The sequence below is a fragment of the Alosa sapidissima genome, chromosome 15 (genome assembly GCF_018492685.1).
Source record: "Alosa sapidissima isolate fAloSap1 chromosome 15, fAloSap1.pri, whole genome shotgun sequence".
Classification (NCBI taxonomy): domain Eukaryota; kingdom Metazoa; phylum Chordata; class Actinopteri; order Clupeiformes; family Clupeidae; genus Alosa; species Alosa sapidissima.
This window is the reverse complement of record NC_055971.1, coordinates 3342080-3367453: the sequence shown is the minus strand read 5'-3', so window position 1 is coordinate 3367453 and position 25374 is coordinate 3342080. Positions and strand designations below refer to the sequence as shown.

At 43.6% G+C, this 25374-nt stretch overlaps 2 protein-coding genes across 5 annotated transcripts; one reads left to right on the top strand and one right to left on the bottom strand.

The window, feature by feature from the left end:
• Positions 1-119: 119 nt before the first annotated feature.
• Positions 120-12387, top strand: rinl (Ras and Rab interactor-like). 2 transcript variants are annotated; one of them, XM_042063529.1, is made up of 13 exons: positions 120-838; positions 916-953; positions 1483-1600; positions 1932-2094; positions 4241-4349; positions 4842-4914; positions 5005-5093; positions 6486-6571; positions 7022-7250; positions 7866-8477; positions 8676-8993; positions 10935-11066; positions 11454-12387. In XM_042063529.1, exons 3-13 carry the CDS (start codon positions 1557-1559, stop codon positions 12029-12031), a joined length of 2433 nt encoding a protein of 810 aa, XP_041919463.1. In that variant the 5' UTR covers positions 120-838; positions 916-953; positions 1483-1556; the 3' UTR covers positions 12032-12387. The 2 variants fall into 2 exon arrangements, with proteins under 2 accessions (XP_041919463.1, XP_041919462.1); XM_042063528.1 differs by lacking the exon at positions 916-953 and having other exon boundaries at positions 121-838.
• A 3219-nt stretch (positions 12388-15606) lies between these two features.
• On the bottom strand, positions 15607-24684 carry meis3 (myeloid ecotropic viral integration site 3). 3 transcript variants are annotated; one of them, XM_042064643.1, is made up of 13 exons: positions 24242-24684; positions 23795-23897; positions 20971-21110; positions 20372-20546; positions 20229-20291; positions 19901-19951; positions 19593-19742; positions 19345-19453; positions 18978-19126; positions 18308-18384; positions 17905-17963; positions 17596-17682; positions 15607-17396 (listed from the first exon to the last, which is right to left on the bottom strand). In XM_042064643.1, the coding sequence occupies exons 2-13, from the start codon at positions 23804-23806 to the stop codon at positions 17194-17196; spliced, it is 1275 nt and encodes a 424-aa protein (XP_041920577.1). In that variant the 5' UTR covers positions 23807-23897; positions 24242-24684; the 3' UTR covers positions 15607-17193. The 3 variants fall into 3 exon arrangements, with proteins under 3 accessions (XP_041920577.1, XP_041920579.1, XP_041920578.1); XM_042064645.1 differs by having other exon boundaries at positions 19405-19453; XM_042064644.1 differs by having other exon boundaries at positions 20229-20279.
• Between the last annotated feature and the right edge of the window lie 690 nt (positions 24685-25374).

Genomic DNA, 25374 nt, shown 5'->3' with positions numbered 1-25374 from the left:
GTTGAGCCTGGTCAGAGCCCTGTGTGGTCCTGGCCCCAGTGGCCGCATTCGCAACACCCGCCACAGGGCTCCTTCTCACCAGCTCCGCATGATAAGCGCATTTCCTGCTGTGAAAAAACAGCATCACCTACTGAAATGGCTTCCTGTTTGACGGCTGGTGTTCACTACTCTCTTCTTCAACTCGGCCAAAGATAGGGTGGTGCCTTTTCTCTGGGGTCTTCTCTGTAGGCCACTGGGACTAATCTGTATAGTGAATGAATAGGCCTTAACAGCTTATTCAGCACCCTCTGTTGGGTTAGCTAGGTGGCTTGATGTATGTATGTTTACCATTTTAAGTGGTGATTAGTCTAAGTGAGGCTTTGGGTTTCACTGTTGAATCTTGTAGACTTACACATTCCATTATGTGCGAATATACCATGTGAGTATATGTGAACCTGACAAACTAGCAGAAAACCACATTCAAAGTTCAACGTTTACCCCCGCATGAGTACATGAGTCACCACAAGCCTCAGCGTGGTGGACAGGTTGTGTGAGAGAGAGCACGCTCAAGTGAGAGAAACGAGCTCATGCCATGAGAGCCTGGCGCTCACACAAGAGGATGTCACCTGTCATCTCGCAGAGCTGCAGCACATGGCAGCAGAGGACTGGCCCTGATGAGCACGCTGGGGACTGGTCAGCAGCAGAGGCAGAGGCTCTTGAGAAATAGCTGAGGATTACGAGAGCAAATAAAGGCGAGCAACTGAAGTTGCATGAGCACAAGTGGTTGGAGGCTCAGCATGCAGTGAGATGAAAACTAGAGACAAACGCATCAAAGGAACCCTGGTTTCTGCAGCATAATGTGAGTACTTTTGGTAACATCCTTTTGTCACTAAATTGTCTCTTGTCGCTTCATATGTGAAATATGTTGACTTGCAGCTCCCAAGGAATCATGAGCACAGCCAAACATACATGCAGTTGAGTACTTAATTCCCACTGCTTTCCAAAGATTGTATGTATCTTGCTGAGATTATAGTTGTGTAGAATTGCACTGATGAAATAGTAAAGCTGAGCTCATGTGCATGGCTAGTTTGACCTCTTCAATGTCTCAGGTTTTGGTATTGTGTTTATACATCCTTATATCATATGTCTATGTGCTTACTGTCACACCCCTAGATTCTAATATGGTAGTTTAGTTCCAGCCCACAGAATCCACTGAATCTTTGTGAAGATAAGAAATGTCCCATGACACGTTGTAACACTAATATAGGGCCTGTGTGTAAAAAGATAGAAATGCTCTCAAAGTTCTGAGCCATTTAAAATAATGAGAACCATTTTATCATCGTGTTTCTGTTTTGGACACAAGAGAAAAAATAAGAAGTCAGAAATGAAAAATGACCTTGTTGAGACCGGTTAAGCTAGTGAAGTGTTGATCGGTGCACCATTTCCTGCATCTTTTTTTCACTGCATTTTTTCATTTCCTGTGGTTGCCTTGACACCATACAGACACATCCAATGGGGGACAGCGACTGTTTGAGACCTGATTAGTGTACCTGACCCAGCTGCCTTTTCTTGGCATTATGAAATCCCCGCAGGATGAGGCTGACCAGGGCTATGCTACATGGTGAGAGGACACAATGGCTTGTCTTCATTGAACTATGTTTCCTCTTTTATGATGTAATAGCAACAGGTCATTAGATACCTCTTTGGCACCCTGTAGGACTCATCATTAACCTCAATGACTGACAACAGTGAAAACACAAGGGAGCAAAATGCCTTTATAACATAAATATTGTCTGAGATTTTTGTGCATGTTTGTGATTCACTATTTTGATTTACACTGCAGTCTCCACAAATGGCTGTTCTAGAAAGATTGACATCCCATCAACCTGTTGTCCATGTAGACACATTGGTAATCATTGGTGATTAACACCATTGTTATCCCCGATGTTCAGCTGTGCTACGTCCTCCGTAAGGATGTCCAATGGGGACTCAGCTCTTGCCAGTGGGCCATTGGCCCTTCTGCTGCATCTCAAGGCTTGCCAGGAGGCCTGGGCACCTGGGCCACCCTGGAATAAAGATGGCACACATGCTGCCCTGTGGGGTCGGCCTGCAGGGGTAAGTACCACTCACAAACAAAATGCACAGCTCTTACTAACAACTTTTAATCTATATAGAATAAATATGGTGTCACTGCCTTAATTGAGATTTCCCTCATATTAATCCCAGTGAAATAGTTTTTTAGATTTAGATAGATAGATAGATAGATAGATAGATAGATAGATAGATAGATAGATACTTTATTGATCCCCAGGGGAAATTCAAGGGAAATTTAGCTCAGATTTAGCTGGCTACAGATGTAATCTGGCTACTCTTGTACTTAGCAGCATTTCTTGCAAATCCTTTGGTACAGTCTCAATACACACAAACTTTACACTGTGACCTGGAGAACCAGCCAAGAGAAAGGAAACATGCTCACTCAGGTTCCCGGTAGCACTCTTTTATATTCACTTTGTGAAGGGTGCAGTGTTTAATAGCACCACATAAATATCCCTTTAAGTGCACATTGTAGTGTAGTGTTGCTCAGTGAGTGCATTAGCCTAGAACAGGTCAGGAGAACAGCTATGCGTCCGGCGCAAGATAAGGAGTCAGTGCATGCAAAGTGACACTGTGAGTGCAAAAGTGTTATACCGCTGTCCACTTCCCTTTTTTAACTGACTTGCTTCAGACTTCAGTCAGATGAAGAAAAAATAGCCCGTGTCATAGCAGAAGTATGTGCAGATAGGGCTCTGTGTGTCAGAGATAATGAATGAGAGCCCATGCACGACAGAGAAAGAGAAATGAGCTTTTGCAATGGAGATTACAAGATAATGAGGACCTTGTTGAAAAGTTTCAGTGAGACATGAGATTTTGGGAGTGTTTCTTAATAGGGAATGTCTTTTGCTCGCATCTCCCAGGCAACGGTAAGTAAATGGGGACTAAGAGAGAAAGAGTGAGACAAAGGGATGTGGACATGTGTGTTTAGTTGTTTTGACTCTATATACCAGTTTACAGATACTGCATGTCATGCCATCAACATAGGTTTAACTATGTAATCTACTAATACACACTACTTACTGAGTGACAGAGAATTGAATGCCCTGTGTTACTGTGGTGACATGTTTAATTTGCTATGGTTGTTCTTTTATATTCTATATATGGTATGTGTATTCTTAAATATGCAGTTCATATGTGCGGTATGTGTTAAATCTGTTTGAAGATTTATTCTATTTTATTATTTTTATTCTATTCTATTCTATTCTAAGAGGTGTATGTGAATGTATGTGCGTTCTTTAATTCAGGCCAGAATATTTTTAAGCATGTCCGCATGCGTTATATCAAGTTTGTGCTTGTGTGTATGTTTGAGTATGGGAGGTTATGTGAGGTCAAGTGTTGTCATGCAGCTCAGGAAGCACACTAGCTGACAACACATATTGTCACACTGTCATCACTCACATACATCATACATACAGTACTCTGCTTGCAATAGTAAGTCCCTTCACCATACTTGTTGTACACGCCCCCCCCCCCCCCCCCCCCCTCCCCTACATACACAGCACATTATTTCATCAGGAAGCTTCTCCAACACACATCCCCAACATACTTACAGCACACTGCCCCCCCCCAATACACAGCACATTGTCTCATGAGGAAGCTTCTCCAACACACATATTGCACACTGCCCTCTCCCCACATACACAGCACACTCCCTCCCCATAAATGCACAAATAGGCTGACACCAGACATAATTTCACTGCATTTCTTACATCCAGTAACTATATGCATGTGACAATAAACTTCCTTGTATCCTTGTATCCTTGTATATTTTACTCTATTTGCCCAACCTACAGGAACATGTTGCTATCTTAAATCAGCTCTTGAGAAATTTCTGAACTCTGTTTCTCCTAAACCTCCTTTAAGATAAATTATGAGCATAAGAATAAAGATAATTTCTTAAGAGCTAAAAATACGAGAAAATTATGAAAAGATTGTATTGATCTTGATAATTGATTGAGCTCAACATTGTCAAGGAGAAATTAGGGTATGGAGATCTTACTTTGACTGTTCCTTTCCTCTGGGAAGTTAAATATCATCTATACAAGCCACACTTTTTTTCAAAATGTTGTCCTTCTCTTTGAATTAACGTCATGCTGTCTGAATGCATGAAAATTAAATCGTAGTTACTTCCTTGTGGCCATCCTTTAAAAAAAATATCTTGCTGCAGAGTTTCCTCGTACTGCGAGATTCTGCTGCTCAGCCAGAACTGCTGTGTTTATGTGTGGAGAGTGCCAGCGAGCCAGTGCAAGATTTTCCCATCCGTCGCACCGGCACAGGTAGGCATGCCGTTTCTAATGTTGAAGTCTTAAGGGACAGGGTTCTAAGTGTGCAAGGTTAGCTACACAGAAGTACCTGATCGCTTGTTTGGCTAAATTTTGACCCAGTTTTATTCAATCAGTAAAGCTTTATGCCCAGTTTCCCAGACTAAGAGAACTTCAGTGAAGATTTCCAATGAAATTGAACTTTTAGTCCATGAATAAGATTTATCACTGTCTGGGAAACCGGGCCTTTTGATGTGTTTAGTCAGCTCTTTAATTCTTCTTATGAACTGAGCCAGGCATATACAGTATGATTAAAACCATTGACAATATATGAACTGTTGCCGGGAGTAAATCAAACATATTATGTGGGAGTTTTTCTCTAAAACAAAATGTGTCTCTCTCTCTCTCTCTCTCTCTCTCTCTCTCTCTCTCTCTCTCTCTCTCTCTCTCTCTCTCTCTCTCTCTCTCTCCTCTCTCTCTCTCTCTCTCTCTCTCTCTGTCTCTCAGTGTTACAGCTGACAGAGTCTCACCTGAGTTTTCCTGACCTGGCTCAGTTGGTGGCTTTCTACACTCTAAGCAGGTAAGCTGCCGGGGTTGAGCTGCTGTATTTTTGTCCTTAACCTACCAGAGCACATGTTTGACGAGCATGTGGATGTGTTTCTGTTGTCAGAGACGTGCTGCCTGTGTGTCTGCTGGTCCCTGAATGGATCTCCAGTCTGGCTGACCCCTCTGAGAGACAGCCATCTCAACTTGGACCCAGTATGTCCACCCCTCCTTCCCTCTATTTCTTTGATACTGGACTATTTCTGCTGCTTTCACTGTCCCACAGCAGTCTTGTTTCTAGAATCTTCTGTCTCCTCTCTGTTCTGCTCTCTTTTCACCTTCCTTTTGGCACTTATGAAACCTTCCTGCTGATGTGTCCTCTGCTTCAGCACACATCTTACATAAGATTGCCATATCAGTGACTACCTCATGTTCAATTTCCTCATTCTTCCTCTCTCTCTCTCTCTCTCTCTCTCTGTCTCTGTCTCTGTGATGCTGCACCTCATAGGCGCGTCCTCACTGCGTCCTAATGGCGGCCGCTAGGAACTCTTTCATATGTTTTTACTGTTTAAACTTATTCATGATTGTATTACACTCCTGCCCTCCCGTTATATTACATGTACCGGTATTCATTGTTCATTTCTGACGCTGTGTCTAGTTTGTGTGTGTATTAACAGATAGGTGCACATATACTGTTGAAATCACACCAAACATTTCACTCGCATTTCATTCATTCTTCCAACCTAAGTCCCTGTTTATTTAAAAATGTGACTGTAACCATAACATGCTTGCCGACTTTGTTATAATGGTGGTTCATGGACAATGTCTGTTGTAAATGCTGACAAATTCTTTGAAGAGAGTTAACTGTTAAAAGATATTCACTCCTTACTGGCGAGGTAGCTCTTCCTGGTGCTTCTTAGGGAAGCGTGCTCCCGTCCTGGGACAGCTATAATCTTTGGGTGTGTTTGCGAGTGTCATGGTTTCACCCCTGGAAAATCAATTAACTTTCTTAAGCGGTTGTAAGTGATTTTTGTGATATATATGTGATTGTGTTGTTGTGATATATAATTGTTAAGTAATGCTGTTGTGAAAGCCTAATGTTTGAAATAGTTTGTTTGGTGCCGTATTAATTTATATAATGTCATATTTAGTAATTGTAATGACAAAACACCCCTGTGTTTATGGTTGATATGGGCTGATTAAAGGATGTTTGGTCACTCTTTAAAGGAGGGGAGGTTTCATTTGTAGGATACCTTTTGAATAGGAGAGATGCTTATCCCAATGCTCCTGAGCTGTGTGAGGTATTAGTAAGTCATTTTGTTTGCGACTTATGTCTTTATTTTGCAGTGCTGCCCATAACCATATTTGTTTTGTAGATATCTTTTTTCTGATTTTGCTGAACTCTACTTTTTGCACTGGGAGACCTCAAACACCCTGGTGGGGGTTTAATAAACTGCAAACAGAATTTTTGACTGCATATTGCCTCTTTGCGCTGAACCTTAAGACCCTCAACATACAACCCTTTAAAACTCTCGCTCTCTCTCTCTCTCTCTCTCTCTCTCTCTCTCTCTCTCTCTCTCTCTCTCTCTATGTGATTGTTTGTGTTAGAGTCCTGGCTGTGTCCACTGTCCAACCCATCTTCAGATTCCATAATGTCGTCAGTGGCGCCGGGAACAGTCCTGTGCACCATACAGGTACACTAACTCTGTGGATGTGTGAATGTGGATGTGGATATTGAGACCCCTGCACTTGTATGTGAATGTGTGGATGTTGAGACCCCTGCACTTGTGTGTGTTGTTGTTTTTGCAGCCAGATAAACCGTGAGCAGAACACAACATCAACATCAGTTGAGATTGCCTCAAGGCACCTTACTAAGCTTAGTTCCTGAACTCCCAAGAGCAAAGAAAAACAAGGAAAAGCATAATTTCAACAGGAGCAAACCTTGAGTAGAGGCCAGCTCATAATTGGGGAGTGTTTTTTGTCGGTCAGGCAGAAAGACAGAAAAGAAGGGGAAGGGGGGAATGGAAGGGAGGAGAGGGAGACAGATGAACTCAGGATAAATTATTAGCAACACTTGGCATACATGATACATACGATATTCCATGATGCATACAATCCAATGTGTTGTCTCACTTGACCGACAGCTGACCACAGCCAGTGGAGCTCTCTGCATCATCAACCCACTTTATTTACATGAGCATGGAGATGACTGGCTGTCCCGCACACCAGACACTGCTCGGCAGGGCGGTCAACCCGGCAAGCGAAAGTTTGAAAGGCGGCTCAGCAAAAGCAGACCGTGGGGAGGAGCGGGACTGGTGAAAAACAGAGGACTGTCATTAGACGAGGACACATTGCAAAACTCCTCTGAAGCAGGTGCAAAACATGTTGTGTGGTGTCTGCCTTACTTGTGGCATTTCTTTGTTTGAATGTCAGATAAAAGAATCCATTTATTGATGAATGTGTCTTGAAGCATGAATGTGTGAAAGGTTGTGTTAATAATTTAAAACCCTTGATTTAACAATAAGCAAGTACTTTAAAGATGACCGAATGGAAAACCGTTTTTACCTCGGCTTTGTTGAATAAGGAGAGTTCAGTGCATGGCCACAAAGCCACTGTAAACAGAAAAGTTTGCAAAGCCACCCCCCCCCCCCCACACACACAGAAGATAGAAGTTGCTGAAGCCTATTGGGAACAGCGTGAAGCTCGCTGAGTTATTAATGTCTAGGTGCCAGTTAAGCATGAGGTTGATGGGTGTGTATATATAGTGGAAAAAAGTGGACCCAGCCTAATTCTAGAGTTGTAAATGGGCTTGTAAAATAGCATGTTAGCCAGACCCAAGTTGCATACCATTTTAAATACTCCTCCATGCCATGTCCATCCATTCTATGTGATCTTTCAAATGTCTCTGAGTGTACTATTGGAGACTAGAGCATGTGCAGTTTTTGTGGGATTGCTTTTGAGCTGACATGTGTCCACTCTTGTCTGCAGTGGGAGCAGGCGTGGGGGCCCCGGTCACTACCTCTACTGGAGTGGTGCTCCGCAGGGCCAGTAGCAGCGCCAGCAACTGTGACCCATTCCAGCGGTCGTCCACTGGGAGCGCTGTCCTCTACAGCCCAGCGCCACAGTCCCCCCACCGCGTGTCCTGGGTGGAGGGCAACATGTGGGTGTCCCCCCCGCCCTCCCTCCTCCACCCGCCATCGCTGGAGCTGGACTCGCTGTCAATCAGCAGCATCGAGGAGGAGACCGATTCGGCCTGCTCTAGCCCCGCCCTCTCTCACCATTCGCGCCTGCCGTTGGCCGACAAGGTGAAGAACCGCCTGTCTGCTGTGGGTCACGCCCTTGGCGGTCTGGTGAACCCCCAGACGCGGCTGACCAATCGGGTGCAGGAGCTGAGCCGGAGCAGGAGCGGGGCGTTTGCCGAGGCTCTGAGAGGCTTCATGGAGCAGACCCAGCGGGCGGTGGTGACGGAGGCTGTGACCAGCACGGACCTCCTGCAGGAGGTGCGCACCTCCCTCACAGGTCTGCGCGACACGCTGCTGGACTACCCCGACGTGAGCGGCCTCATGGATAGCATGGCTGACCTGCCTGATACTGAACTTGGTACGGCCGTGCTGGAGAGCTCATTGGCTACATTAAGACCCAAACCTCAATAATGGCAAAAAGTTACATAATTGGATAGTTATTGGATTAACTATCCATTTAGCTTGTACGGTCTTATTCACTTCTTTCTTCCCTCTCTCTCTCCCTCTCCCTCTCTCTCTCCCTCTCTCTCCCTCTCTCTCTCTCTTCCTCTCTCAGATGCCATGCTGGAGATCTCGCTGCATAAAGTGGCACTGAAGCCCGTCTGCTCCCACCTGTACTCTTGCGTCCACGCCTTTCACAGTAGTGATGGAAGCTTCCAGAAGCTCCAGGGCAACCAGCACACACTAGAGGGCCGCAGTCTGGAGGAGCTGGAGGGCACGGCCGGAGCAGGCGTTCCCGATCCCGTCACCATGGAGAAGATCCAGCAGCGCTGGGCGTCCATGCATAAGGCCTATTCCCCCAACAAGAAGGTGCAGATCCTGCTCAAGGTGTGCAAGACCATTTACCACAGCATGAGCGCCAACGCCAAACCTGGTGAGTATGGTACCACCTACTGCTATCACACACAACAGCCAGAAGTGTCCATCACCCAACCATACGTCTCCAACATACAGCTCAGCTGGAAGGGGAGTGTGTTTCACATCCACATTCTCACTTCAATGCTAGTGTTCATTACACTTCATCTGAGAGTTTTGGGACTGTGGCGGTAGACTAGCTCATAAATATGCTTGACTTATTTTTGGGGTTTGGCGTGAATAAACACATACAAAATATTATTTTGTAGGGACTTTTTAAACGCTACACATGCATCATGGGCACTGTTATGGATGTTCCACTAATATATGTGTTAATCTTACCATACTTTAATTTGGTGATGTTATAACATCCTGTGGATTGCAGAAGTGTGGTAGTGTTAAAACTCAGTGCAATACCAAGAGTCCAAAGCACAGGCTATAGGACACTGCAAGTACCAGGTGGTGAGCTTTGCTTGAAATAGAGAGGAAAACGAACAGGTAAAAAAACAAGTACAAAGGAATTCCATCTGAATTCTGATTATTCAAAGGTTCCATGCAGTGAGTTAATTTCATATCATTCTCACTTCATCAATAAGACAGAAGTACGTGTGGGGGATAAGTCTCAGGGGAGGGAGGAGGAGGGGGCTGGGAGCGTACTCAAGTTCAGAAGGCGAATAGCCTCAAAAGGAAAGATAGCCTCCTCCGATTAGTGCTAGCCAAAGGACAGTGCAGACGTCTAAAAGGGCAGCCATTTAAAAGCTGTGTGTGTAGGACATGGGTAGAGTCAGCTTTCCATAATATTGCCTTGTCGTGCAGTGATGTCAGAGATGAGGGCAGCCAATGATTTTTGAGCATGTGCTCACGATGCTCTGGATGTGCTTCTTTTTTAATTGACAAGGAGTAAAGGCAGCATATGGGTGAAAAGGTCAGGATGCTTTCAGTAAAGGAGACGTCAAAACGTTAAGAATGTTCCTGCTGAGTGTAGCTTCCTCGAAAAATACTGCCACTGTTGACAATTTTTTATAATAACCTCTGGAGATCAAAGTGCAGTTTGTCATCGATGACAGTGCCCAGGTATTTGTATTCGTGTACAACTTCAACTGGTTCCCTATGGATTGTAGTGGCAGTCTTGCATCCTCCATGTTTGGTAAAGTCAATAAACATCTCAAAAGGCATCCAGAAACCTCACAAATGGCAACAACAGCACAGAAGACTTTGATAGAAGGCTTTCTAGCATGTTAACTATGTCTTTTGGTTATTTTTTTTTCAAGATATTAAGATACTATATATTTTTACAGGGTGGTCCAACCCGGACTTCAGAACTGCATAGTGTATAGCCTATATGTGCTTACAGAAATATCTTAATTATCCCCTCACATGAACATACACCAACTTCATTTGATCATATCAGATGATACCAAAGCTATTGCTCACAAAACAAGCTTCAAAAAGTGGAAAATTGTTTCTCTTTAAAGCTGTTATGAGCAGACAAACTGGTATGCCATAGGTTAATATTCTATGTGAAATCAAAATACCACCATTACCAAAACTTTTTTTAAACTTCAAATTGTGTCTATAGGTAAGACTCATTAAGAGGAGACAAGCAGAGAAATGAAAGTCTCTGGAATGAGGAATGAAATGAGTTCATCTTGTTATCTGATCCCCGGTGTCCTTTTGCAGCCCGGTGTTTTGTGTTTTGTTTTACTGTATTATGGCCTGGTGCATAGATAACAGTTTTGTGTTATTTCCTTGTGTTTTGTGCTCTCTCTTGGTAAACGTAAGCCTGGTGTGTAGTGATGTACAGTGACTCATCAGTAGCATAGACCGGTCTGTATTGACCAATCTATATTAAAGGCTGTGTACTATAGGCAGTCAGCCAGTAGGCTGTGTTGATGTGCTGTCCAGACTGGTCTGTGTTGGTATGGTTTGAACTGGTCTTTAGTCATGTGTTGTGCTACAGGTGTGGTCTTCGGGGCAGATGACTTCCTGCCCTGTCTGACATGGGTGCTACTTCGCAGTGATGTGGTCACACTGCAAGTAGACACAGACTATATGATGGAGCTCCTGGACCCCATGCAACTACAGGGAGAGGGTGAGGCTGCATGCAGGCCAACACAGGCACATGACAACACACACACACACAAACAGATATACACAAACCAGTGATGCACATCACAGACACATATTCATATTTACCTACAGACATAGTTTTACATATAGTTGCATGCCTTCTTCAGTTGCACAACAGCAGTTCACACCTACACCAAGTTCCTGAGTGACAGTATACTCACTTTTGTATCTCTCAAAGTCTACAAGTATTTTGCCCTGTCTTTGGAAACAGATCTAGCATGTTTATGCATTTGTCGGTCACTTCATATTATAATGTGGTCTGTCTTCTTGTTAAGGCAGTGTTTTAGTTCTTTATACATCCATAATCTCTCCCTCTCTCTCTCTCCCCCTCCCCTGCTGTCTCCGTCAGGTGGTTACTACCTGACATCCGTCTACTCCGCCCTCTTCTACATCACCACCTTCCGTCCCCGCTTGGCAGCGCGCCAGCTTAGTGTGGAGGCCCAGCAGTCTCTCAGCCAATGGCATCGCAGACGGACCCTACACTGCAACCAGTCACGTAGAGGAGGTCACCGCAGAACTATCCGCAGGCACACAAGCCCCAAGACCCCTAGAGGCACATCGCTAGGGCCTGAGGGGGAGAGCAAGGACACTCTGGCGCTCCCTGTGGGGAGTGAGGAGACACTGCAGGTCATTAATGAGAACGTGAGCGTAGTGGACCTTTGTGTGGAGCAGTCTGAGCATCAGACACGAGTGCCACAACCTGGAGACCACGAGTCTGCTGGGGTCAGAGGCAGGGACTCAGTAGCATCTGGCACAGGGACCAGAACAGAAAGACTGGAGATGGACGCCAAACAGGACCCTGTTGGGGTGACCGAGGGAGAGCACGGGGGCTCTGCTAGCCTCCTGAAGGGCCCAGAGGTTCTCTGGAGTAAGAAGGAGGAGGAGGCGGACACTGAGGGGGACAGTAGCAGTGCTGCTGAGGACTGAGGAGACTGAAGCAGACCACCTTGTGTTTCACAAAGGAATCAAATGAGCTGATTAATGAGCTGTTTCCAGGTTTTGACAGTAGGTGGCAGTATTGTTTTTCAGTGAAATTATTGTAATCCTGGGAGATGAGAAAGAGTTTAAGTTATAAGGTCTGTAAATTGTGATATGCATTTTCCTTGTAAGAAAAAGAAAATGGAGATAAAGAGATTATAATGATCACTGTTAAGCAATGTCAATATGAACTTACACAGCATCATTTTGCTGTTGAGTAACAACTTCAGATGACCTCTCTCTGAAAGACCTGTGTGAGCTATTCACACATCCACAAATATTATTAAAAAAGACGGTTTACAGAATGTGTCATTTCTTCCCAATCACACACATACACATACAAATGTATGAATTCATAGTCACACACACACACACACACACTTCTACATACACATATACATACATACATACATACATACATACATACATACATACATACATACATACATACATACATACATACATACATACATACATACATACATACATACATGCATGCATACATACATACATACATACATGCATAAGCATACACACATTGAGTGTGCCCCATATGGTAATGTATGTTCATATGGTTGCTCATGCACAGTAATCCATCGCTCTCAACAAATACACATGCATGCACGCATTTGCTCTCTCTCTCTCTCTCTCTCACACACACACACACACACACACACATTCTCACTACACATGGAACCTCCTGAGCCTGAATACAGAATTACAAACTCAATCACATTTGCCTAATGGCACATCTGGCAACTAGCCAGAATTTGGATCTTAACTTTGCTAATAAAACATCTGGGCTTTTTTCTTTACCTAAAAAATTCAACATGTAAACACAAATTTGAAACAGTCTGACTTCGGCTCCCACTTCCTTGCATCAGCCACAAAGGGGAGGCAGTCTCTGTTTTACAAACATGATCGTGCACTTTAACATATGCAATACATTATGCATACTAGATTCAACTGTATTAGACATTCAGAGTGGCCATAAATTAGATATATGGCTGCAGCATGTGAGCCACTGAGCTCACAGATGGTGAAAGCCTGGGGCGTTAAAGAGAGTCACAGGGGCTATAGTGGGGGGGGGGGGGGGGTTGGGGGGGGTTATTTCTCTGCACCCAGCCCCGCACCGCAGGAGAGAACGCCTCCTCCAACATCGCTCAATATCTCTCTCTCTCTCTCTCTCCTCTCTTAAACAGCAGTATTAGCACATATTCGAGTCAGTATTACACACAATCACTCTGACATTGCACAAGAGATGAAATAACCGCAGTTGGTCTTTCTTACATACACACATGTCTAAAGACACAAACACGCTAATTACAAGACACGCAGACAGACCCAGGCACACATAAAAAGACATACGAATAGGATCACATGCACTCTTCTGTGCCTCCTTGTACAGTAAATTAATTTTGTTTCATTGGCAGATGATTGACAGCTCTCTAATGAGCCTTCCTCCTAATGAAGACTCCTGAGCTCGGAGTGGTAAATAGATGAGAGGGGTTAGAAACGCGCCCCAAACGCTTTTCAGTCCAATTACCCAATGCATTACTCCATAGCACTGGAGCAGGTAGCAGCATTCCTCTGTCTCCTTGTAAATTATATTAAAGAGGGGCAAACCCATTTCAACCTTTTTTTTCCCTCACTTGGTCGGGTGCATTGGTTATAGATTGGGGGTGGGAGCAGCGTCTGAATATAGCTGTATTTGTCCTGAAGGATACCCTCTGTACACATCCATATGCATCTCATGTGGGATTTCATTGTTCTGATTGGCCTTAATTGGCACATTATTTTCTCTTTTATTTTATTCTATTCTTCCTGCATTTGTGTTACAAACCCACTTCTGTTTGTCAACTTATCATTCATTCAGAGTATTTTTCTTCAAATTCTATTTTTTCTCTTTTCCTTTCATTCCCACTCTCCCCTTACTCTCTCTCTCTCTCTCTCTCTCTCTCTCTCTCTCTTCCCCTCCCACCCTCTGTCTGTATTCTGACAGGTGTGTAATTGGATGATTAATGATCATGAGAAGCCCTCCCACTCCCCTCCCACACAGATCCAGGCGCGCGCGCGCACACACACACACACACACACACACACACACAGATGCTCACACACATGGACACTCATTTTTGTGTGCACATACACACAGTTGTGTACGTACACCCACAATTTACACATTTTTAAATACATGTATGCAAACACAAATACACATGCGCGCATGCACACATACACACTCACACAGAGAGATTCAGACATTATGCACACATGCAAACACTTACATCCACAGACAGACTCATGAAACTCCAGTGTCCCTTCTCCATTTTGCTCACTCTGTATACCCATATCAGGTGTGCCACATGTGTGCAGAAACAATTTGCCATTTATGAATATTAACATTTTGTGTATCAATATAAAGCCATTGTCATTGTTTAGTTCTATTTTGTAGATGTGACTGAGTGAATGGATTATGAAGTGTTATTTGTTGTTATAAGTCAAAGTCGTACAAATATGGTTTATTGTGAATTAATTATTTATGCTTCATAAAATGGAAGAGATAAAAATGGTGAGAAAGTACCAAAATACCAAAACATGTTAGTAATTAAATAAGAATAGACAAAGTAAAAACAAGAAACTCCATAGGAATGAAAATGAGCATGTGAGGACAGGAAAAGAAGTTAAAGAGGCAGGGCCTGGGTCACTACCAAGGGTCACAAAGATAGGCCACTTCCTGTTAACCTTCAAATGAACTCTGACCCCTGCTGCAGGCTGTATCTATCACATAAACTGTGTTGTGAGAGCCAGAGGGAGAGAGTGTGAATGTGGAGAGAGTGGAGAAGATTGACCTCAGGGAGACATGCGCTGGAATAGTGCTCAGCCTGTCGTACTGGAGACAAATGATCACAGGCTTGTGAAATTCTTTCTCTGCATACTTTTGTTTGAGTGTGTGTTTTCAGTGGTGTGGCTGGTGATTAGCATTAAGATGATCTGCTGTTCCGTGAGGGAAGGCGCACGATGAGAATGCTTGAGTTTAGGTTTGCAAAGGCAGTGCGGTGGAATTAAGTAATTAGTTTAACAGGCCTCTAGGGCTGAAATAAGATTTTGCAAAAATCCATCACATTCTCAGAAAATCTTGTTTACTTACAGTATTTGCAAAATCTTGCATCATCCCAGTTCAGTAAGCAGATGAGATTGCATCACGATGTACAATAAATCAGAGAAGACCAGATGAATTAATGTTGCATCTCTGCATTAGAAAAAGATTAAATCTTGTCCTTAAACCAAATCTGCAAAATGAATAGAAATGAAAATTCTATGTGTCACTATTCTATATTGCAATTATAAATTAAACTACTAGCTATACTATATAGTCATACAGCTGACTGTTGTGTTGCCCATTTGTCCTTCTGAAGGAATTTGAAATTCAGCTGTGCATGAAATGCTGTATAAAATAAAAACTTGTGCCATGGAATTTCAAAAGAAAAACAATTCACACACATTTGCATAAGAAAGTGGTTTCATTTCATAATTATAATTGTTAGCATCATTATCATAATTATTAACATCATCAATATCATCATCAGTATCACCAGAATAACCATAATAATTACCATCAGTACACGAGGCTCTCCAAATAGGAGGAACAGGAAGGGAATAACTCCACCATCCAGGAGTGTTCAAAAGCGCCTTGCTCTCTCTCACACACACACGCACACACACACGCACACACACACGCACATCTTACACCCATTTTAAACAAGCTCTACAGATGGCCAGTTCCACAGTTGAACATGTGGCTAAATGCTTCATGTGTGTATATTTTACACAGCATGAAAGAGAGCGATACAGACAGACTAGGAGATGCACATGGCATGGAGGACCCTGCATTGTGTTTAGCAGGATGTCACAGAGGTAAGCATTTATAGAAAATAACACAAACAACTCCCAAAAAATCAGGACAATATCTTGACATGTGGTACCCCAGGTTTTTATAATTAATTACAATACATAAATACAAAAATAAATTCAACAAAACAGAACAACATTTGAAGTTTTAAAAGATTCAATTAAATAAGGTAATCTGGATGTTAGTGATAGCAACAAGTAAGATAAACGACAGAAAAAAAACTGTAACCTCAGGTTGGAAGACCTAGACCCGGTAGAGAGCTCCCTACTTGTCAACCCACAATGCTGTGCCATCTTTGAAGGTTGCCAGGATAAATCCTCACATTGGTTTCAGGGCTACGCGGGGTGAGCACAGCATTTTTTGTTTCAAATAGAGGGGGGACAGTGACAAGCAGTCTCTTGTGTGTCCACCCTATCCATCAGTCCATCAGGCTACAATGCTGGCTAACTCACTCACACGGCAGAGGGCAAGGCCTTATGGTGAGGCCACAGAGAACGCTAAGTGTCAGGGGAAGCACTACAGAACTGCGGAGGCTTTGGATCAAGCCTCAAGGCCATAGGAAGACATATGCGTGTGTGAGTGTATGTGTGTGTGTGTGTGTGTGTGTGTGTGTGTGTGTGTGTGTGTGTGTGTGTGTGTGTGTGTGTGTGTGTGTCTGAACTCAAGTAAAATTCAAGTCAACGTTTATAAAAGGGTGTTCAGCAGCGAGAATACAGCAGGTAAGGATGTGGGCTGGCAGCAGTGTGATGACGCTAGATGACAGCTCACTGGTGGGAGAGAGCCATCTCCTCCGTGCTGAGTGATGGGAAGGTCTCAATAGCAGTGCGAGAGGCTACCAGGAAACTGATAGACACCTGACAGATGCTGGTCCACAGAGTGGGCAGATTGAGATGGGCATGAATGCCCCTTTCTGTCAGGGGGCACAGTGGAGATACTGTTCTATGGGCACAATGCAGTGAGAATCCCGTGGCTAAGAGCATAGGCAGCAGACATGTCTGTGTTGTTGATGCAGTCAGCAGCATCTGTGTTGAATAAGTACATTAGACGCGGCGTGGAAACCCACACCATCACTGGTGCTGCTGCAGAGAGAGGGTCAGTCACTGGGCCTGCGTGCTGGACAGGTCAATGTAGGATGTCAGTGCATGTCCGCCACACACAAGGGAACAGCACTTTCACCTCCGCCCAGCTCCTTTTGGATTGGTTAATGGGCGTGAATGTCCAGGCTTTGTCCTATGAGAGGCTCGGCCGTGTGGGGGTGGGGGTGGGGATGGGGTGGAGGGTGCAGCAGCATGGCCGGGTGGGGGCCGGGGTAAGGGTGTAGCGAGGGAGCGGCATGGGAGTAGCCCGGCTGAGAGAGCAGAGCCCCGGGGTAGTCCGCAGGCAGAGACGGCATTCCCTGAAGACCTGCGGGGGAGGGGGGCCCAGAGAGGGACAGGCCCAGTGGGAGGGAGGGAGAGAAGAGAGGAGGAGTCTCACACCAGTGCTCATATTCCAGCTGCTGGCACAACTTCAGTTCAGACTTCCACAAGTCTCCAATATGCCGCAGACACATAGATGCCCATGAGCCTCACACAGTTTTTACTATTAAAATGCTGTATTTTACCTGCAGCCCGAAGACTCAGATGAGCTTGGTCATCCAGTCGGTATCCCCCTAGTGCTGCCCCCTCTGGGCTGTATGGAGTACCTTGACCTGTAACAACAAAGACAAAAGAAAAGCTAAATCATATCCTTACATATAAAAGTGCTGATGTGGTGCATAATGAATGCTATATGGGACATCCCACAATTGGTAAGTAGGTATGGTATAATAACATTGCAGTGAACCAAAGTGTAGGGTTTCACATGTCCACCATACTGAAGTGCTGCGAACGGTAATCCTTGTCAGTATGCATGAAACTAACAGTGGTGTTACCTGAGCGATTTGACTGATCAATCATGGGCTGGACAATTCTGCGTCTGGCATTGATAAACCTGATTATGGCCAGAGAGAGAGAAAGACAGAGAGAGAGAGAGAGACAGAGAGAGAGAGGAGATGTGAGGCAATTAATAAACTAAGTCTTAGAGTAATACAAAGACAGGTTTTTATTTATTAGCCAATAATTAAACAAAAGACCGAATCAGAACCAGATTGACCTCTTAGTTTTTAACCTCTTCCCAGGGCAACATAAATCCTCATTACAACAAAATGAATATTGATCTTTATGTAAAAATTGATTGATCAGTATTGATTGGGTCAGAGTTGATGATTATTACTGGCGAGGAAAACTCTGTAATAGAAAACAGGTTTTTCATTGATTATTGATTCAAGAACTGACCAGTTGTTGACCTGGAGGATGGTGAGGCCAGTGTCTTGTGCTAGCTGCTTCTTCTGTTCCTCTGATGGGTATGGATGCTGTGATTGTACAATAATAAGAAAAATTGGACTTTTACAATGTGCACACTACAGACATTTTTTATCTCATTGCACTCTATTTTATTTCTTCTTTGTCTATTATTCATGTGGTATTTCCCTGACCTGAAATCATTTTTAACTATATTGCGGCAAGCTTTGCATTTTATATCTAAAAGTCAGAAAAGTGCACTCGTATTTGTTTCACCACAGACTAAGTACTAGGACAGCGTGTCCCCAAACAAATCCACCTGAGTCCGTTTTAAATGTGTTCTGTAATCTGCCTCACGAGGAGGACATGAACAGGATACAGGCAGACACGACCTTAGACAGAGGACCTGCCCTCTGGCGCATGTCATGTATTTTTAATTCGCTGCCATACAGCAGTCATCTGAGCTGCTTCATTAAGTGCTAATTACCGGTAGCTCATTACCCCACCTACAGGATTTGGGTTCAGCCTGGTTCAGGCTACACATGAACCCACTAGCATGCTCCACCAATATGTCCTCTTTGCAGACTGGATACCTCTGTGTGCTCTACCCAACAACCTCTCTGCTGTAGCTTTCCATATTTCTCCATGTCTCTCCAGTTCTTACCGATAGATGCTGGAAGAGCCATGCTCTCATGATGTTGGTGGCCACTTTGGGGAAGATGCCTCTCTTCTTGTTGCTGTTCCTCCGGTCTCTGTCCGGTTCATCCTCCTCTCCAGTGCTGGGCGAGGCCATACCACCATCCAATCCATCACCTTCAGGAGGGAACAGACATGCAGGATGCGTGTGAGAGAGAGAGAGAGAGAGAGAGAGCCATACAGTGAGAAAGAAAGAGAGAGAGAGAGAGAGGTGTTTGTATGAGGCATGAGGAGGGGTGTGAGTGAGTGAGAGAGAGAGAGAGAGAGAGAGAGAGAGAGAGAGAGAGAGAGAGAGGTAAAGAGAAACAAACAAAGGGACAGGGGTGAATGGGTACCTGCATCACTGCAGTTCTCAGTGCTGTGGGAGGCTAAGCCACAGGATATGCTGGGAGTACCTGAGGGGGTGGACACACAGTCATCTGGGTCTCTCAGCCAGGACTGATTCTGCACAGAGGCAGGGGCAGAAGGAGAGGGAGAGGACAGATGAAACCAGATCAGAATATGGGAAGACACGCCTTAATTACACTAGAGCCAGAAGTCAAATAAGAGAGAAAAAACGAATGAAATCTTCATAACTACACACCTGCTCTGATAGGCTTGTGCACGAGCCAGTAAAATCCTCCATGTCAGATTTGGACCCACCCTCACGGTCCTCTAGCACCAAATCAGTGGGCATCTTGCCCTTAAGACAGGTGATGTAACGATGGCAGAAGTTATCACAGAGCTCATGCACCTAGAGAGTAGTAGGGAAGTAGACCAGCAAGAAGGACAGATGTGAGAAACTTATCACAAACATGATAATGCTAATACTGCATGTCCAATATAGATAGAGCCTGTAAGACGCCATTGTCTAAGGAATGGCTTTCTGTGCTGGCCAGTTGAAATGCATACCTTCTCCAGCTCCAGCAAGTGGAAGCGCAACACCTGAATGGCCTGTATCATCTAATATGAGACAAACAGAGAGCATATGCAACATGACTGATGATCATTCGTCAGCTGAGTGGATGGATCAGGTTTATTAGTGGATGTTAAACTGCTTGTGAAATTAATAATTGAGATCATACATTTATTACAGAGAGATCATTAAGGGAGGGTTCAGTTAATTAATTGCTGTGTGGCACTGTGCCATAGAGGCATAGAGTGTGTCAGTGTGCTTGTCTGTATGCTAATGTGTGTGTGTGTGTGTGTGTGTGTGTGTGTGTGTGTGTGTAAAACTTACCAGGCTATCCAGTTCAGGATTTGATGAAAAAATAGGCTTCTCTGAACGAATCTGAAAAAGCAACTGATCTTTTATTACAGATGTTTAATTCCATCATTGCAAGATTGCCTGTTGCGTAAGTTGACTGGAGCTCTCAACTGTACCTGTTTGGCGAAAGCGGCGATGTCATCATTGAAGGACTCTGATGAGCAGACGTCGCTGTGATTGGCCAGGCCAGAAAGATGGGGCGGCACTGAGAGTGAGGAGGAGTCCCGTGGTGAACAGGTGGCCAGCTCACATTTTTCAAACACCAATGCCAACAAAGGGAAAAGAGGGTGGCTATAAACACACACACACACACACACACACACACACACACACAGATACACACACACACACACACACATAGATACACACACACACACACAGATACACACTCAAAGTGAGAATGCACACAGATTTGACTTGCAGCAAGAGTGAACCCAAACACGGTGCCATATGAAAGCACTAAGTCCCCTCTGTTGATATTGTCATGAAGAGGTGCACGGGACAGATACAGACACAAAAACAAGTATACTCAGAGCACAGTACAGTTCAGCACAATAAAGAAATCATCATTCATTCATTTACAATGTGCCTCTATAAACCTCATTAATTAGCATGCAACACAAACTGTGTCTAACATATAGTCAGTGCAGTCCTACATAGTCACTACATTACTATTAATACACACTGGTGCAACATGAGTGGAATTTCAACTCACCCATAGATCTGGTCACGGTGGTGTTTGAGGGAGTCAGGGATGGTGTGGCTGTAGTGTGGGGGTGGTAGTGACCTCATGGCCTCTTCATATCCTCCCACTGGCATGCCCTCGGACCCTGGGTACTGCACCAGCTCCTCATACTGAGACAGGGCCAGAGACAGCTATCAGCTATGGGCTACCCACCAGAGCACATTCATAAAACACTATGGTCTTCAGCTCAAACCATCAAAAAGCAACAAGGGCAGTTCAGTTGCCAAACCCAGCTCTGTTCCATGTTCTCACATGCTTTTTGGCATTTTGTATAGGATACCTATTTTTTCTAACTGGAGAACATGGTGCGGCATACACTGTGTGTGTGTGTGTGTGTGTGTGTGTGTGTGTGTATCTGTGTGTGTGTTTGTGTGTGTGTGTGTGTGTGTGTGTGTGTGTATAGGACTGGGACTGTTTGGGATAACTGCTAATTTTCTCTCCTCCTTGATAAACAACAACCTTTGATGTGCGATTTTTCTGAGCTCAAAGCAACATCCACCCTGGGACAAATTCATACAAAACAAACTCCCTCTCACTACCAGTCTCATGCATAAACATGAGAACACACACACACACACACACACACACACACACACATTCACACACAGTGTAAGCCGCACAATCTGACATGAACACCACATAATGCTATGGATAAATACTAAATACTGTGTGTGTGTGTGTGTGTGTGTGTGTGTGTGTGTGTGTGTGTGTGTGTGTGTGTGTATAAAGCTCTGGAAGAAATGAAGAGACCACTGTACATTTTTCTGATGTCATCTTAAGGTTGCTGAGTGACATTTGAATGAGTTGACAGTCATATTCAAAATTAAGAGACCATTGCAAATTTATCCATATGACCATCAACTCATTTGAATGTCACTCAGAAACAGTGATCTGTGATCTCCAGCTTTTTCCAGAGCTTTATCTATATTAATTGCCACAGGCGAAAATACCACAATTAGTATGGGAACACCTACAGCATCACCCAGTTTGGGCTTTGTCGAGACATTTCCTTCTACAAAGCCGAGCTACAAACGCCACTACCTACAGCTATCCGATAGCGCCCTTCTTAATGTATGCAGTGTTAGGTTGCAACATTTTTTTTTTTGGTCAATCAAAGCCTGAAGTTTCCAACAACCAATTTCACATTGCTTTGATCACTATGATGATCCTGGAAGAACAGTAGAATTTGGTCTACTGACAGTAATTAAACTATTTTAAGTTTTTCGATGGGCGCTCTATCCAAAACGTTTGCTGTAAAACAATGTCAATAATTACATATATTACACTTTTAAATAACTTGTTTACTCAAACATGGATGACTATGTTATTGTCTTCTCACGTATGCCTACTTTGTAGGCTAATATAATTTAGAAATTCAAAACTGAAGGCACTGCCTTGCCTATATGTTTGTTTGCTTTTTAAAGACGCTTGAACGCAGGAAAGTTTTCAATGGTGCTGAGATTGTCGTAAGCTACAAATTTCTGAGACATTAGCTGTAATAACTGAACACATATCCAAGTTGCATTACTTTCTGGTCTCCTATAATCTATGTCCAATACTCTAAAGAGATTGTGATATTTCAGATGTTAGACATTTTGGAAATGTCGTAGGCATTACACAGATTAATAACACGTCGCCTAGATTTGGGCTACAAAATAAACTCGTAAAAGGATTATTGTATCTTAACCTACCAGTCAACGATCGTGTTGAGTAGGCTATTTCATGATTTCATGACAAATTAAGACCTAACTAAGACCTATATATGTAAAGCGAGGCTTTCGCTTTGGTAGTTGAAACCGAAAAAACAATAAGTAGCAACTGAACTCATCTCGTGATGAACAAATCTCATAGTGCAAACTGATATTTGCCAGCATAAAAAAAGTTATTTTGGAACCGTTTTTCAATATAAAGTAGAATGTGGGATTTTTTAATTTAACAAGTGCCAAGTAAATAATAACAGCAAAAGCAAAATGCATTCGGTCAAGTTACATTTCGCTTAGACCAGACTGACGCACAATTTAGTCAATAAATAAATTAGGTCACGCATTTTTTATATTTATATTTATATTATATCTTTAAGAAATCTCTCTCTATATATGTGTGTGTGTGTGTGTGTGTGTGTGTGTGTGTGTGTGTGTGTGTGTGTGTGTGTGAAAAGAAAGAGAGCTAGAAAAGAAACACAAAAATGAGAAAAAAGAAATGCCTATCGAAAAATCTGGAGAGATTCGCCCCACGTCCTCTATCCTCTTTAACACATTTGGACATATTTAACAATTGTGTATAGCGTAGGCCTACTCATCCTCCACTTCTCATATTGTTTCCGTTTAGATTCTGATCAGCAATTTCTAATGTTTTAAGTACATGAATTAAGTAAGGTTTTCGTAGGCCGGCTTCCCCCCTTTGGTGACATAAGCTAAGAGCGTATTTTGCAAGACCCCACTTCTGTTTAGAAAATATTTTTAGTAGCCTTTAGATTGTTTTGTAGGCTAAAGAAACTAGGCCTACGCTGCTGTAACTGTTTAGGTGAAATTGTTACAGACAAAACATGCGGCCCTTATCACATGATTTGAATTTTCACAAGGCATGTTAACGATAGCATTAATATCGTATTGCCCCTTGAGTGACTTCTTAAAGGGCTAGAACTATTCATGACCCACAGTTCTACCATGGTCCAAGATACACTCAGCCTGATATCGTACACGGAAAGTAAACATCTTAATTTAAAGCACAATATCTAGTGTGAAAGAGGTAATTGTGCAAAAGATGCGTCGGTCTCCATGTGGTGCCGACCTACCCTCTTATCCATGCGACACGGAAGTCAGTCCCACACCGAGGAAGACGACACTCCGATCCAACAGTCCGGCGCTTCGGCGCAGGCGTTCTGTCACTTGTCCACACTATGGAAATGATAAAGGCGTTTACAGCAATAAGAGTCAAATCATAAATTAATCAATGCACAGCTTCGTCAACTGGTTTAAGAGTCTTTTGGCGATAGTGTTATCATAGCCTTGGGTGTCAGTTGTTAAACACGGCTCTCAAGTAGCAGAAATTCTGTAACTTTACGCTAAGATCACGCTATCATAACAAAGACTGAAGAGGAACTTCATAATTGTGCATAACGTTATACTCTAGGCTACTGTAGACAACAACATGATGGTTTACATGTCTTAAAGGCGAAATATGAAACAAGCGACTGGAACATATCTCAATGTAAGCGTTTAAGATCCAAACAAAATCCCACCGAAAGCGAAATGCAGGTTGTCCAAGCTCTTTCTCAGGCCGTGCCACGAGTATCGTGCAAGGGCTGCGGCCGCGATAGCGCAGTGATCCACTGAATGTGTGTCGGAGGTCGGCGTGCAGGCGAGATGGCAAGCGAGGAGAGAGGCGTCCTTTTTTGATCGTTGCCGATGTCCATAGACCGATGCAACGAGTTGAATTGTGTCAGCAAGAAATGAGCGATTGAGCTTTAAACCTGCGCGCGCGAGAGAGGGGAGTGGGAATGGAAAAGAGCCGATGGAGGGAGAGATTGAGATCTGGAGTTGTTTCGGGGGTCAAAACACGACGGGGTCTCTCACCCCCCACCTCCTCATCACACACGCTCGCGCATTACAAACGCAGACCCCCTCGTTTTATCTCAATGGCACGCTCTCGATTCACAGACGCACACACAAACACACACACACACACACACTCGGGCGCATCCTTACCTCCTACATCTGTCGCGAAACCAGAGCCACACCATAGACTGATTTTATATGCTATGAAATGTATTGCGTATTACTGAGGTCAGCATATTGGCTTTAAGGCATTGCGATCGTGTAATGGTCGTCACCATATCTAGGCTACAGTGCGCATCAGTTGTTCTCGATGCTTGCATCCTTCACTAGCGTATAGCCTACTGTGCTATAGCTCTGGCTACTCCACGGTCGTTATGGGATAAAGTGTGTTAGCCTATGTGTTGTGGGCCTGTGTGCTTCGTTCATTGTACTAGATCGGCAAGGAGACAGACCTGCTTGTTCTGCGCAAAAACAATCATCAATCAATTTTCTATATAGCAATTCATAGGCTTATCTTAAGGACCTAGATCGTTTTTCTCTCTTAATTAGGCTACCTGATGGACAGCAAAATCATAAATAACTTTCAGTAGCCTATAGTTAGACCAAGACGACCTCAGTAGGCTAATGTTTTATTGTTTTATGACATCAGTTATAGCCTACTGTTGGACATCTCCATGTGCTGTTGTTTAACTTAAAACATAAACTTCATTTATTAAGGCCTAGAGGTGTTATGATCCATCAATTGCAGGGTCAATTTTTTTTAATGAGAATACGCAAGTTAACAATGTTTTAGCGTGAATTACAATGAGCTTAAATA

What these genes read in the sequence shown, in the direction of transcription:
- rinl (XM_042063529.1), top strand. Translation starts at nt 1,557, where the DNA reads ATGAAATCCCCGCAGGATGAGGCTGACCAGGGCTATGCTACATG. An exon ending in CCTGCCTGATACTGAACTTG is followed by an intron (nt 8,478 to 8,675) that starts GTACGGCCGTGC and finishes TTCCTCTCTCAG; the next exon opens with ATGCCATGCTGGAGATCTCG. An exon ending in GAGCGCCAACGCCAAACCTG is followed by an intron (nt 8,994 to 10,934) that starts GTGAGTATGGTA and finishes GTTGTGCTACAG; the next exon opens with GTGTGGTCTTCGGGGCAGAT.
- meis3 (XM_042064643.1), bottom strand. An exon ending in ATCCTGAACTGGATAGCCTG is followed by an intron (nt 19,952 to 20,228) that starts GTAAGTTTTACA and finishes GTCTCATATTAG; the next exon opens with ATGATACAGGCCATTCAGGT. An exon ending in ATCCTCCAGGTCAACAACTG is followed by an intron (nt 17,964 to 18,307) that starts GTCAGTTCTTGA and finishes GGCCATAATCAG; the next exon opens with GTTTATCAATGCCAGACGCA.